Genomic DNA, 14,957 nt, shown 5'->3' with positions numbered 1-14,957 from the left:
GCGCCCTCGGTGGCTTCCTTCCCCAGTCGCCACCCGCTGCGTTTGCTCTTCGCCCTCTTTCCCGCCTTTGCTATTGCTTGTTTGCTTGTCAAGCTTTCAGAGGGTCGGGCTTCACTGTACTACCATCCAAGCTGGAGTGAGAAGCGGGTGCACAGGTGCCCTGCGGCTGTGAAGAGGAGGGGCAGCCCCAGGGACCTCCTGCCTCGGGGCCCCGGCCAGGGTGCGGGCTCTGGGCAAGAGCCAGACCAAGCCTACCTGTGGTGCCAACCCCGCAGCCAGGCCTACAAAAGCCCAGTCGTATGCAGAGGAGGCACGCACATCTACCACAAGCCAGCCGTTTGAGCTCGGAGTGGCTGTGTTGAACCTTGTACTGGGTTAACCAATAGAAATATTTCGAAGAACTAATTTCAGGGGTTTTCAATTCAGTCAAAAGATAAGACATAACCGGATAGACTCCAGCAGGCTCCAGAATGCCTCTGATTTTCTACTCTGCTCTTGTGGGCGCATGTCTTCACCTGAGTGCTTCATGCTGAACGATGGCCAGCGAGGAGCCACTGCTGATGAGAAAATTGGGTTATGTTTCTGAACTGGCGCTCTGATCTCTTTGCCAAGGGGGAGGCAAGCAAATTATTTCCACACAGGAGAAAACCATGGCATTGTATCATCTGCAAGTGGGTGGTGGGGGTGGTATCTTATTCTTCTGTTGGAAGCCCACCCCTGCTTGTTGTGGCCTTCTCCCAGAGCCAGGTTTCCTGTTGTAGCACTGATAGTCTCTCTCTCTCTTTCTCTCTCTCCTTGCCAGAGTTTGCCTACGGAGGGCACCCTTATACCTTCAGTGGGATTTTCGAAATCACACCGGGCAGTGCAGTAGAGCTTGGCGAGACCTTTAAATTCAAGTAAGGGCCTTCCTGCTCCTCTCCCCATCTGTCATCCTGCAGCTCTGGAGCAGTCAAGGGAACATCCCATGCTTCAGTCCGTCCTTCCATTCTCTCCTCTCACATTTACTTTTGCTTCTCGGTCCTTTGTGATAGTCAGAATGCGCACAAAGCAGCAGGATGTGGCTTTGAGAGGATGGCTTTGTGCTGCAAAAGTATCTTGAGTGTTTCCTGAAGGAAGGGGGAGGTCAGTCAGTTTTGCTTTCTCCTGATTGTTTTTAATCTTGTGTTCTTTCGCTCCCAAATTTCACAAAGTTTGGTACATTTTTATCAAACATGGCCTGAGGTAAAATTCTCATCCAGCCACACCAGAAGTACAACTATTTTTAGCACATCTAGGTGCATTTGTAGCACAACCATGATGCATCTGCCTGCCATGCAGTTAAAGCTGAAGAGCCTCTTAGAGGAAAGAGGTGGCAGCCCTAATTCAGCACTGCAAATGCGGTCAAATCCTCACGAATTCAAATCCGAACTTTTAAGAGCAAAGTACTCAAAGCACAGAGGACGGAATTGTCACTTTGGGTTTCTCCCATATTTCATTAAAAAAGTCAAGTTCTTTTCTTTTTGTTCTGCTTATGGAGAACTTTGCTAATTTTGGTAAATTCTTGTCAAACACAAACTGAAATAAAATTCTCACCCACCCCTAGGTTTATAGCATCATTTAAAACAACACAGGTATCTGAGACACTTAAACCTGCTTTTGTGCTCTAGTGAATGTAGTACATACCTTTGACTGGGGAAACTCAGGTTTGGACTCCCATTTAGCCATGAAGGTTGACTGAGTCACCCTGGCCTAGTCACAGTTTCTCAGCCTACCCTACCTCACAGGGCTGTTGAAGCAACAACACGGGAAAAAACATGTGCTTTAAGCACTTCTTAAAGTTAAGGTAGGATATGAATGACAATAAATAAGTGCTACAACCTGAAACATGCAAAGAAGCAGTGAAGGAACTGGACATTCAGAGCATGTGCAGAGTTTGCCTTCCCCTGCACTGAATGCCCACATGTACCAACCTTTTTAAGGGCACTAGGGCAGCTGCTAATTTGATTGTAGCACTACTTCACTGGGTCATAGTAACTTGAAATGTCTGAATCAAAATTGTGTAATTGCTTGACCCTTGCCGTATCCATGTCCCAAGGTGAGGAAAACAAAATGAGTGACCAGCATAAGCTGTGCAGGACCATCAGATCTGGCATATTTATCCAAATCCTAGAAGCAGTGGTCTCCATGGAAAGTGACCAACTACTCGCCCGGGGTGGCTTTTGCAGCATTTGGGCTTTTTACCACCCCCTGATATTCAGCACAGCTCAGGTATACGGTGGCCCAGTTCATCAGAGTCAGTCCGCAGGTCAACAGCCCTCCCAATCCACACTAGGCCTCCCTGAAAATGAGCAGCAGCAGCAGCAGCCAAGAGCATGGCAGTTAATCCCGTTTGATGGAATCAAAGATATCAGGAGTTCTCTAAAAATCCAGCAATTAATAAGGTTGTGTGAGGAATCGGCACTGAGGGTGAGAATCTGTTGCATTCCCATAGCTCGTCTCCCCAGACTCCAACCTGACTCGGCACTGAGCACACCCAGTGTTCACGTGGGCCCCTGCCAGGGGCTGAGTCCCACACTAAAGCTGCGTGAAGCATCTTTCTTCCACGCATGTGGCTTGCAGCTCATGCCACAGAAGGAGGTTGCCGGTTGCGCAACTAGAGTTTCGCGATTGTTTGCGGACTTCCTTTTGGCTCCTCTCACTTTCTAAGAGAGGGCCAAGCATGAGAAGTTTGCCCAACAAAAGAAGACGGCTGGGATTAAAAAGAGATCATTGCAACCCCATGGCCCTGTGAATTTCCTGGGGACACAATAGGACTTACTTCAGAGTAACTATGGATAGGCACTGTAAAGGCACAATCCTAGGCATAGTTAGACAGAAAAAGGACTGGAATTTCCAGAGTACCGCAGCCAACCATGGCTGGAGCATGCTGGGAATTATAGACCTTTTTTCTGCATAAACATGGTTTGGACTGCATTGGAAGTCTTCTGCTGTAGGGCTATAATCCTCACAGGATTCCTGCATGGATGACTTCGTTCTCCATGAAGTATACACTGACTGATGAAATAGTCAGAATTGTATCATGTGCATTAAACAGATCTGAAACTCTGTGATGTTTCAGTGCAAAATGATGGTCCTGGATGCTCAGTCAGTCAAAGCACCATTTCTTGTGCATTGCTATTTTGTTTTTCTTTTCCAGGAGGATGTAAGCACAGGCCCTGGTTTTGGGGTGGGAATGTGGGGCTGTAGGTAGAATCAACCTATACCATTTCCAGCCTGGTATCCTCCAAATATATTGGGTTAGAACTTCTGTTATCTGAAATGAAGGATGATGGGAGCTGTAGAGCAAACACATCTGGAGGGTACAAGCTTGGGGAAGGATATTTTACAAGTGCTACTTTCTACATCATTTAAACTTACATTTTGACACTCTTCTTTGATGTTATTCTATCGTATGTTCTCTGTCCTTAATAGTAACCTTTTCTTTCTCTTTTTGCAACCAGAGAATCTATTGCCTTGGGCACCACAGACTTCACAGAAGAGGATGTGGATAAAATCATGGAGGAACTGGGCAAGGAGTACAAGGGCAATGCCTACCACCTCATGCACAAGAACTGCAACCACTTCTCAGCTGCTCTGGCAGAGGTTGGCTTGCCTTCCCTTTATTTTCTGTGCCATGTTTCGCAGCCCTCCGGCAATGCGTGTGAGACTATGTGGGCAAGCAGACTCCAGCCATGAATAAACAGAGCATTCTCATGAATCGCTATAGCAGCCAGACGGACATTTCCAAGGTGCAGCACTGTGTCAAGTGGAGACACCGGGAATGGGGGGTGGCTAATCGTGGGTAAGGCTCCTCTCTGACAGCTGTGATTGCGAGCTGAGTGTGGCTTGCCACAGCTGCCAACCAGCCCCTGCGGTGCAGACAGGACTCATGCCCTGAAGTGCAGCAGGAGGAACAGGGTTGCTGATCAGGCAGCCTCACTTTCCGCTGCAGGAGTAACCACTAGGGAAGGCAGCAGCGGGGAGTGGGGAGGTCTCTGGGTAATGCTCAAGTGAAAGAGGGGAAATCAGCTGGGTGGTGCTACAGAAAGGAGCTGTTCTTGACAAGCAGCTCTCTGATTCTGGCCTTGGTGTCATGATGAATTGCTCTTTCTGACGACACAAGAAGTCATCAAGGTACTGAGCAATCATAGAACGGACTGTTGCTTCTGTTCTTGGTTTCTAAAGACCCCGTGTATGGGGTTTAAACAACAGACTGACAATGGTTAAAAAAAAACAACCCGCCATGGTTTGTCGTGTGCAAACCTGTCCTGTTTGCAGTGATGCCTTAGTAATTCTTGGAATGAGAAGCAGTTTTATTTGCCAATTGCAACTTTCTCTTGGGGAACCCGGTAACTTTTCAGATGTGCCACTGAGCATCTTTAAACCCTTGATCCAGATGCAACACTGCCCTGTGCAGCTGCTTCTACTGCTCTTCAGCTGTTTGGCCTATTTGCATAGCAATTCCCTACTGGTATAACCCTACCCCGGGTTGATACCATAGTCAATAGAATGGTGTCCTGATCTCACCCAATTAGGGCCTCAGAGTGCTTCCAGGAGAAACTTGGATTGTGCTATTAGAAACATAGAAACAGAGTGAGTCAGAAGGGGTCTCCTGGGCCATCTAGTCTGACCCCCGGCTCCAGCTGGCTCCACTTGTGACGTGCCTACCATGTGCATGTCCAGCCTATCCTTAAACAGCCTCACCTCTAGGGCTTTCAACCACCTCTAGGGGTCCTAACCATCAGGAAGTACTTCCTGGCATCTACCCTAAATCTTGGTTCTCTGAGATTTGCTCCACTGGAACATGTCCTGCCCTCCACTGCAGGGGAAAAAAGGTAATGACTCACCTCTGCATGACCCCCCCCCCCACATACCTGTATGTCGCAAACAGGTCCCCTCTGAGTCTCCTGCTCTCCAGGCTGAAGAGAAGCAGCTCCCTCAGTCTCTCCTCATATGGCTTACCCTGCAAATCAGCCACCATCCTAGCTGCCCTTTGCTGTACTGACTCTAACCTGGCTATATTCCTCTTGTAATGAGGGGCCCAGAATTGAACATAATACTCCAGTTGTAGGTGTACCAGAGTTGAATAGAGTGGCAGTAAAACCTCTCTCGATCTAGAATTTCCAGTCTCCATCACAGAATTTTATGGGGGGGGGGGAGGATATCCACACAATGTCAACCTCCATTTGCAACGCAACCTTGTCTTTTTTTTTTTTAACCGTGGAAAAATTCTTAATAAGGGAAAGAAGAGTGAGGAGCCATTCAGCTAGAAGTGCCCCAGTCTCAGTCAGACACATGTTTAATGATTCATCCTTTGCCCTAGGAACAAAAGCCCTCTGAACAAGAGCTTTGACCAGAAACAGACTGTGTTCAGCCGGTGTTTCCTCTGCTCCCTTTCATGAGCTGTATAATCAAACACAGATGATGCATCAGCCCTTATAGCTGATCCCAACTGCTCTCACTGTGGATGCATCCTAAGATGATGGCACTGTGATCAGGAAATAGATTCACAACCTTTCCTCGTTCAAAATGCATCCTTGTTGAAATGACAAGGCAAGGCTAGTCTGACCAAAGAGCAACTACGTACATTCCTCTTTAGCAAGGAAAAAAAGCTTTCAAGTGTGATATCTTTCAGATCCGCATGGGCAATCTGTATCAAGTGCTACAGAAAATGTCATAAACTGCTGTTCTCTTGGAGCAGCTCCCCATCCCCTCAGTTAGTTATGTGCCTCATGGCTGCCATGAAACTGTTCTGCGTGTTTTTATTTTTGTTCTACCATAATTAAAGTAGAAGAATGGAAAAGGCCAAATCAGTCATTCTGACCTGCTTGTTAGTCTCCAGGGCCGCAAGTGAAAGAAGCAGCAAGCTCGCGAATCAGTTTCCTCATCATGGAAACATGTTCTCAAAGATGTCTGTTTTGATAATCGGCCGTGCTACCCGGAGATGGTGACTGGGGGCCTCCAGATATTTCAGCCTGTAGCTCCCACGGTCCCTCACCACTGGCTCTGCCAGCTACAGCTGATGGCAGCTGAAGACCAAAGCCTCAAGTTGCCCACCCTTGTGTCTGGCTCCAGCTATGCACGTTGAAGCGTGAATGGCCTCTCCTTCTTCACTCTTCCCCTGCCACTCACTCCCCACAGGCATCCTCCCTGTCCCCCTGCTGCTTGGGGTTTAGACTTCTGCTTACAAGATGAATACTGGTAGACAGAAAATACTAGAAGGCAGAAGAGAACTTGGGGGTGGGGGGAAATGCAGAAGGAAAGCAGTTAGCAGAGGAAGAGTTAAGCACTTCGTTTTCGCTGGATACATACTGCCCCCTTCCTAAGGGTATTTTACGATGGAAAGTGCTTCTTTACTTGTGACTGTGATGAAATCGTTTTTTAAGAGGTCAAATTACTCAGGTAAATGGAGATCTACCTCCACTGTAGTCTTGGAGAGGGGAAATGGGCTGTGTAGGTGTGTAATGTGTTCTTCCCTTACAAGACTCTGTGGGATGTTGAGACATAATTAAGCACCTCCAGTCATTTTCACTACATCTTCTCTTTCCTTTTCCCTTTCTCTCCCTCTCTCTTTTTAAGGAAGCAAGTAGATGTATTTTAAGTTGGGAGTTATTGCACTTTAGCACAGCATTCAAGTGCAATTATTATTTTGAAGCTTCCTTGCTCCTACACTTTTCTCCTTGGATCTGATTCATAAAGTGGATGGGGAAAAACATTAGCATCTTAGCAACAAAACCCTCTTCTCTTTTTCAGGCACCAGCAGCATGGCACACATTTTGGAGGTTGTATTCGATGGTGGCTTACAAGGGCTGAGCAGGGCTGTCGAGGAAAGGACACTTTGAGGGCACTCATTCATAGGTTGGCCAACAGTTGGAGATGACTTGATGGCACATCACATCAACATCCAGTAGGGCTTTGTCTTAATGAAAGACATTTCCATTTGTGGAAGCCAAAGAGGATGGTTTTCACCAGTTCCATTGCATGATGTCTCTTTGAAAGGCAAGCCAAGACCTAGCATGAGCTGGCCATGAGAAGAAACAGTTTTTCTTTTGCAGCAGAATCCTGTAGGGGTGATAGACCTACAAGACTAGTCAGCAGTGGTGCAAAAAGTAAAATTTGAGATGCAGCTCTCATCATGATGGTCCCTTTGGCTACATTTCACCCCACTCCACCCATGAGAATTCAAAAACAACTAGTACTACACATTTTCATCTCTTCCAGCAGCAAGTCTTTTATCAATATAATGGGTCTTCATTTCACATTACAGGCCAAGACACCCCCAAATACTTGGCATCCCAACAGGGAGCAATATAGTTTGGCTGGGAAAAGCAGTTTCTCCCCAAGCTACTGTGAGGAACGAGTCTAAGCCTGGAGGGAACATGGAGATCTGAGCAAGGCGGAAGAGGCCATCAGCATCCCTGGCTAATGAGAAAGTGCTGGCGCCACCTCTCTGAGCACAGGTTCCATTGCGTCTTTGCAGGGGGTAGAGCAGTGCTGGGCCTAGACAGACCCTTAGCAATTCTCCATTAAGCTGCAGGAGTTCTTTTTCCTCCAGTCCAAGTTGTCTGCCCTAGACTTTCACTAGTTAATTGTAGTAATAAATAGTTTTCATTCTTGTGGAGGCTGTAGTACCCATGATGGGCTGTCAGGTCAGTTCTGCAGCTTTTTCATGATCTCTCAGTGACAGCCAAAGATAGCTCCCCAGAGGTGCCAAAAATATGCACAATTATTTTGGGGGTTTGTTTTGGTTGGTCTTTCACAGCAACTGTGAAATCTGTCAAAACAGCCTCATTTAGCCCTGTCAAAAACTCTGGCTAAACAAGCAAGCAAACAAACCTCTCTTTTTGACAGCTGTCAAAAGTCTGTCTTTGCAAAAGAGGAGGTATATATCTTACCTTTCTAGAGTACCTAGAGGCTCAGGAAAGTGTGGAAAGGGGAGGGGGCACTGAAAATTGTTGGGGCAATACTTAAAAACACATTGTCAAAAGGAAGGTCTACCAGCCATCTGAATTCATACACAAAGTTCCCTTTCTGGTTTTGCTTTCCAATTGACAGCTCACTGTGAAGTGAAAAACAAAGCAACAAATTAACCCATCAGCCATCTTGTATTGTCAGTGTTCACAGATGTTGCCTCCTGAACTTTGTCAGGAGACATTTACCAGACATTGACCAGGCCAGACTTTACATTTCAGCTATTTGGAGGTGTGCAGTTTAAAGACTGATCAAAAATAATAATTTTACAAGGTGGTGAACCAGTAACAGTTGCTCCAATGTGCAATGGGAGACATCACAAAAAGGCTCCAAACGAAAAAGGGAAGGGGGAGGCAGCTGCAACAACAAAAGGGGGGTCAAAATTGGAGTGAGGAAAGATGTATTCCCTCACTAAATCCCCTGGAAACCGGCAAGAGAACCAAAGGGGAAGTGGGGACAACCCACAGTGAGTCCATTTGTCTTCAGGTGCACTATGGGTGAATAGCCCAGATTACACAGCTTATTTGCAGAGTGGGCTGCCATGTCAGACAAATTTGCCCTAAGTCTTAGGAGAGACATTCCAACCTTGTAGAATGAGGAAAAACATTACAAATGCCAGGAAGCCATCAAATGATTGGCAGGAAAACAAAGCCAAGGAAAGGGCCTGCGGTCTTTGGGAGAACCTTGAATATAGGCCAGAGAGGCTGCATCACATCCTGGGAAGTGATGGCTAAGAAAAGCCACGCTGCATCAGACCAATGGTCCATCCAGTCCAGCCCTCCATTCACATGGTGGCAAACCACCTGCCCACAGGATCCCTCAAGCAGGATTGGTATAAGGGTTCCACCAGTCCAGCTCCTCAGCAACTAGTCTAAACAGGCATACTGCCACTGATCTCAAAAGAATATTAGCCAACAAGGCTAATAGCTACTGATATCCTTCTCCTCCATGAATGTGTCCAATGCCCTTAAAGTTGTCCAAATTGGTGGCCATCACTGCATCCTGCAGCTGTGAATTCCATAGTTTAACTACACACGGTGTGAAGAAGTGCTTCCTTTTATCTGTTCTTTTATGTCTCATCAGTCAGCTTCATGGGATGATTCCAATTTCTGGCATTATGATAGAGGGAGAAAAATGTCCTTTTAAGGTGTGATAACCTGAACTGTACACAATGTTGTAAGTGCAGTTGCACCAAAAATTTGTATAAGGGGACTACAATCTAAGCAGTTTTATCTTTGGTTCTTAACTGAGGCTTCTGTGTACATTATCACACTTTTTACACACCTTGCAGACTTTACTACCACGAACAGGTTTGTCACATAAAATGCAAATCAGGTATGCAGTATACCATTTTTAAAAAGAAAACTTCCTGAGGTGTATGGTACTTGGGAGTGCAACAGAATCTTCGCTCAGTTCTGAAGATTTCCCCATGGGTTCAAAGGCAAAGTTACCATGCAAATTTTAGTTCCAAACAAAACTTAGCATTCTGCCTGAAGTCTGCTTTCCCATAGAGAATTGTAACAAATCTACAGAAGTTTCAGGAAATGGAAATATGTTTTTCAGGGTTATTTTTTCCAAAAAACAAAAAGATATTTCTCAAATTTAAGTAGTTTCAATCATCCTGCATTTTTATATCCACAATGTATCTCCACTTGGCTGTTAGGATTCTGATGGGCCATCTTCCCAGGCCCCATGGAATTGTTCTATGTAAAAAAACCCTTATTCCACATAAAAGTTGGGTGTCTGGACAAGCCCAAATTAGCTTGGGTTAACCCTGACGTTTTTTTCTTTGTGGGGCTACCTGGTAGCCTCTTCCCTTTCTCTTCAAACTTACCTGTCAGAAGCACGTTATAAGAAGCCCTGCTGTTGCAGTATTCATTTAGGCAGCAGCAAGATAATGGCTATCAGCACCACTGGATCCTGAGTCAGGACTTGGGAAGCCTGGTATTTCACAGTTCCTAGGGATTCTAATACCCACAATAGAGCAGAGCATGCCAAAAGCAGCACCCATGGAGATCCATGGAGATCATAGTTTACTAGGGCACCTGAGCTCAAAGGAATCAGTGACTGGGGGAAAAAGACATTTCTGCTTCTAAGGCTTTAAGCACCAATTTGAGAGGTTCCCTGTCCCTGTATACACCTGCCTGAGTAAGAGGATCTACCAAAGGGTTCCCCCACCCTGGCATTGGGAGCAGTACATTACATGGAGACCCGAAAGGAGATCTTCTCAGGTGTGGCACCCCAATTTTGAAATGTCCTTCCCACAGAAGCCTGGCTTGCACCAAGACTTCATGACTGGGCTCCTTACTCAACCTTCTTGGTTCTTGGTAATTGTAGTTTGGCTTGGTTAGACTTGTCTCTGATTTTATACTGGATTGTGGCAGTTTGCAGTGTATATATAATTTTATGTTGACTTGCTTTGATTCATATTGTCCTGCCGCAAGACCTTTTGATACAGGGCAGGTGAGAAGTGTTTTAATTACTTAATAATAAATATATAATACTTTTCTTAGAGATCTTGGTAGCCATACTGTTGCTGCGGCCCAATGAAGCCTTTAGCATCTGTAGCTCAGTGAAACAGGTGCATCTTGTCATGGCTGCTACCACTCCCAGCTAAGTTCTAATGGGAGCGGGAAGGGGGCCGCTGAAGCAACAAAGACAGTTGGTGCTGAGCTGAGCCTGACGTTCAGAGACGTGTAGGGTTGGCTCAACATGATCTGGAAGTTCCGGTGTGGGGCCGTCTGCATGTACTTCAATCTCCACAGTTCCAGACCTTGCATTAACCACCAAGGATTTGCAGTAGTGATGACTCCCAGTTTCACCCATGAGTCCAGTGGGTGCCAGGCCAGCTTTCCCACATCATTGTGCTTTTTCTTCAAGGACAATATGCAAAGCTATAATTTGGATAGACTTCTATCATAATACCCCTTTTGATTATTCATTGTGATTGTTCTAAGACACTTTGACTACACCTACTGGGGCAGAAAAAATCCAGGGCAATAGCTTGGATGACTTACGGTTGTTCACCCATTCAGAGTAAAATCCATTATTCTCCAGTGTCATCAGCAATCTTAGTCTTAATTATAACCAAGCTTTCCCCAGAGGGCCACTTGTTACCTTTCCTGTCATCCTGCAGCTGTTCCCTGTACTTAAAAATCTTTGTCTCAAGGACTTTAGTGCATAAGAAAAGCATAATTGCATTGCAAGCCAGGCTTGCCTTTGAACCAATCAGCAGAGCTGTTGAGAAGGCAGGAATGCTGGCAGCACCGAGCATGTGTATCCCACCAGGATGCGCAGGAGTCCGAGGCCCCTCTTTGAGGCCACCCCGCAGGGGCCTGGACTGGCTAGGCTGACACTAACAACTGACCATTCACACTGGTAAACTGCACTGCTCCAGTGTGGGGGAAGCTTAGAGCTTCAGGAGCCCTGGCTTATCGCAGCCTAGGGGTTTGGTTTAGTCTTGCTTGCTTACTATTTACACCAAGGGCAAGCCCAGAATGCTTTGCTGCCTGAGGCAAAGGACAAAATGGTGTCCCCTTTTATTCCACATACGAAGCCCAGCCAGACTGGGAGCTGAATCCAGTTCAACACTGGTGACAGGACAGGGTCTTCTGCCACTCTTGGGGTAGCTAAGCTGGTATACACGGAGCAGGTAGGCGGGGTGGAAGGTGCTCGGGAGAGATGCCCCCCATGCTCAGTGTAGGGCTAACCCTGTTATATCCCATTTTAAAAAATAATGAGCAAAGCAATTACAATAAAAGAATAAAACAAAATGATTTAGAGCAGAGCAATGTTGGGGGCAGAGACAACATGTGTTTTTCACTAGAAGGCAAGGTAGTCAATTGTACTTTTTTGTGCCCTCTATAGTGGAAAAAAAAAACAAAAAAAGGGTTATTAAAAATAAGCAGTTAAGAAACAAGAGGCAGCAATGTTAAAACTTCATCAAAAGTATCATAAATTTCAAGCAAGCAAGCAGCAGGTCACAGATTCAAAATCTCTTCACAATTTGCCAAAGAGCATGATAAAAGGCGCTGGTGCATCTCCACTGTAGTTGGGACAGATTTTTAAAGGGTTTTAAAGGCAAATACCAGCACTTTAAACTGAGCTTGGAAACATTTAGCCAATGGAGATGTAACATTTGCTTGATTCCAGTATCCTGACTCTTTTTAACAGCAGCTTGCTTACATGTCAGCCAAGTAAGGTAGTTCACAATTTAGTCTCTTGGTCTCCTGGTTCTGCTGCCTGCCTGCCTGAACCCGGGGAAGGGAGGATGACTGGGGCAGGGGGCTGTTGACAAGCAGCTGGTAGGTCACAAGATCTGCTTGGTGGTCCCTCTGCACCTTGATGAGTCACAGACTAGGCAGGCCTGGACAACGCTTCATGTTGATGTTGTTGTTTAATCTGCCTGGCAGAGAGGGTGATGTTTTTTGAGATGAGTTGCTCCAATGGTAAGATGCTGAGAAAGAAAGCACCACCATGAGGCAGAAATCAAACTATCTCCCTTTTCTGGAGGCACCCGCCAGGAAGCACTCCTTGCGCCTCCAGATGCTGCGCTGAGGCCATCCGGGGCCCTTTATTGTTCCTCTGCCCTGGTTCTGGCTTTGTTTTCAGTGTGCATGCATTTCTCTTGAGGAAACATTGGTAGCTTTAGGTGCAAAGAAAGGAAAGTTGGGTACCAAATGTTCAATGCAAGCAGGCAGATTGACATGATGCTGGGACCTTGCACGCAATCAATCATCAGCCCTTCTGTCCTCTCTTTCAAATAAAGCTTTTCCCCATTTGTGAGAAGAGATGTGGGCAAATCATTTGCTAGTCAGCTGCTCTGCAGCTGGAAACCTCCCTTTTGGCTGTTCAAAACCATCAATATAGATTGCATTTAAACAAGTCAGTTATGCAGATGTGCCAGCAGTGAAATAGATGGTGGTCTTTCCTATTTAGCCCTCTCTCAAAGCAGATTGAGGTATCCTCTGGGCTTTACAAGCCAGTCTGTGGGATTGACAGAAGCAGTTAGTTGAAGCCTGGTGTAGAATGAAAGGCTGAGTTTAGAACAGGCCTCCAAAACTAAAAGAGGTGCTGAAGAAGGACCGTGTAGTCCAGTGGCACAGTGGGTGCTTTGCATGCATATTCAGTTCTTGGCATCTCCAGGTGGGGTTGAGAAAGAGTCCTGCCTGGAAGCCCAGAAAGCCTTGGCTAGTCAGGGCAGACAACACTAAGCTAGATAGACCAGTGATCCAACAGGCTATGGGGCCCTTCCTACGCTCTGTGCGAAGTGGAGCATAGCACACGGCTGGTAGAGTGCGTTAGATATGATAAGGTGTTATCTGGGTCTTTTCCATTTGGTTCCATAAAATAGGATGCACTGCATAAGCAGAGATATTATCTTCTTTAGATCCACTTCTGCTGCAAAGCAGAAAGCCATCCGGCTGCAGAGGTCTGTAGGTCAGCTGCTGCTGGATTGGTTTCAAATGTTTTCTAGCGTTTCCTCCTGCTTGCTGTTGCATACAATTTGCCGGGATGGAAAGCAGGGGTTGAGTTTGTGCAGGCTCATTTGCCATTCTCAGCTGTGCTCTCTCAGCACTGAAAGACGAAGGCCATCCTGTCCCCAGAGCATGCCTGCGGAATGAATTGCATGGCATGTGGCCAACTGCCCAGCTTGTTTTGCTGATTCCTGTAGGCTTCTGCTTTTCTCTACAGGGAAGTTCTCAGCCTCCCCTTTCTTGGTCCCACAGTCTAGTCTAGTTGTAAGAATGATATAAGAGGAAATCTGCCACATTCACCTTGAGAAGATGGGGGCAGATTTCGTTTCTCTGCAATCTTCCATACAGAGACAGCAGAGACTGCATGCTTTAGCTCGCAAGTCACTTGAAATGCCATCTTGCCATCTTTATTCTCCTTGCTTTCTCATTTTATTGGATGCTTCTGTTTGTCTGCTTTGTGGGCAATACTTTGCATCATCCCCACCACACTCTGCCCAAAGGAGTTGTGAAGAGGTGATGGCAAATGGAAAAACCTATTAAACCTGCACGTCAGTAGCAACTGTTTCACACTGTTTCCCTATCAATTCCACAGATCCTGTGTGGGAAGGAAATCCCGCGTTGGGTGAACCGCTTGGCCTACTTTAGCTCCTGTATTCCATTCCTGCAAAGTTGCCTCCCCAAGGAATGGTTGACTCCAGCTGCGCTGCAAAGCCACATCAGCCTCGGCCTCCATAAGGAAGAGCAGGGAGACGCTACTGACGAGGAGTCCCCGTCCACGTCCGCAGCAGCTTCTGCCTCCGGCCCTTCGCGAACCTGCAGGCATACGAGGGTCTGAACTAGGTTCATCTGGGTCCTCTCCATCTGGGTCCCCAGTTTGTTGCTCACTTACCACCCAATAACCTCTCTATCCTTCTCTCAAATGTGCTTTCGAAGAGGAGAGGAAACACTTGCCTCTTTTTTAAAAATACTGCTGCGACTCAGTAAAGGGACTCATTCTAGAATTATGTTGTGTACAAGCCTTGGAGTTTCAACTCCTAGGGCTGATTTGTACTCTTTGATCCAGAAAAACAAAACAAATCCTTCTGGAATCTCCGGGACTTGACCTGAAGGGAAGCCATACTGAGATTTCCTCATCTGGAGCTCTTTTAATCCTCTGCCTCCTTCTGTCCTGCACACAAAACACCTTCTCTCCGGTTCCTTCAAGGTTGCATCGTACCTACAGTGCACCTCTTTCAAGCACCAAATGATCAACTGGAATCAGAGCGTAACTTTTTCATCCTGAAGACCAGCAACAGGCTCCAGTTAACGCTCCACCTTCTAATTTCTCTTTCCTTTTGTAATCACTAGTTTCTTAAATCATCTGAAAGATAAACGAAAGGTGCTGCTGTTTGACCACTGTAGATTTTTTGTGAATTAGAATATTGTGTAAGAGACTGAAGTACTCTTCACCCTTCAACAACAATAGCAAAAAGAGTCTAGCAATGAATCTGT

The 14,957-nt window shown here is 46.2% G+C and overlaps 1 protein-coding gene across 1 annotated transcript in view; it reads left to right on the top strand.

Moving 5' to 3' along the window:
- Positions 1-14,301, top strand: part of LOC123026275 (deubiquitinase DESI2-like) — a 47,030-nt gene extending 32,729 nt beyond the window's left edge. The window contains exons 3-5 of the mRNA XM_044435699.1: positions 803-896; positions 3,480-3,621; positions 14,059-14,301. Of these exons, the coding sequence (XP_044291634.1) occupies positions 803-896; positions 3,480-3,621; positions 14,059-14,301 (479 nt within the window). The remainder of the gene's footprint in view (positions 1-802; positions 897-3,479; positions 3,622-14,058) is intronic.
- The last annotated feature ends 656 nt before the right edge of the window (positions 14,302-14,957 follow it).

Source organism: Varanus komodoensis, unplaced genomic scaffold (assembly GCF_004798865.1).
Source record: "Varanus komodoensis strain SLA01 unplaced genomic scaffold, ASM479886v1 scaffold3, whole genome shotgun sequence".
Lineage (NCBI taxonomy): Eukaryota > Metazoa > Chordata > Lepidosauria > Squamata > Varanidae > Varanus > Varanus komodoensis.
Note: the sequence above shows the minus strand (reverse complement) of the source record. Positions and strands in the feature narration are given on the sequence as shown.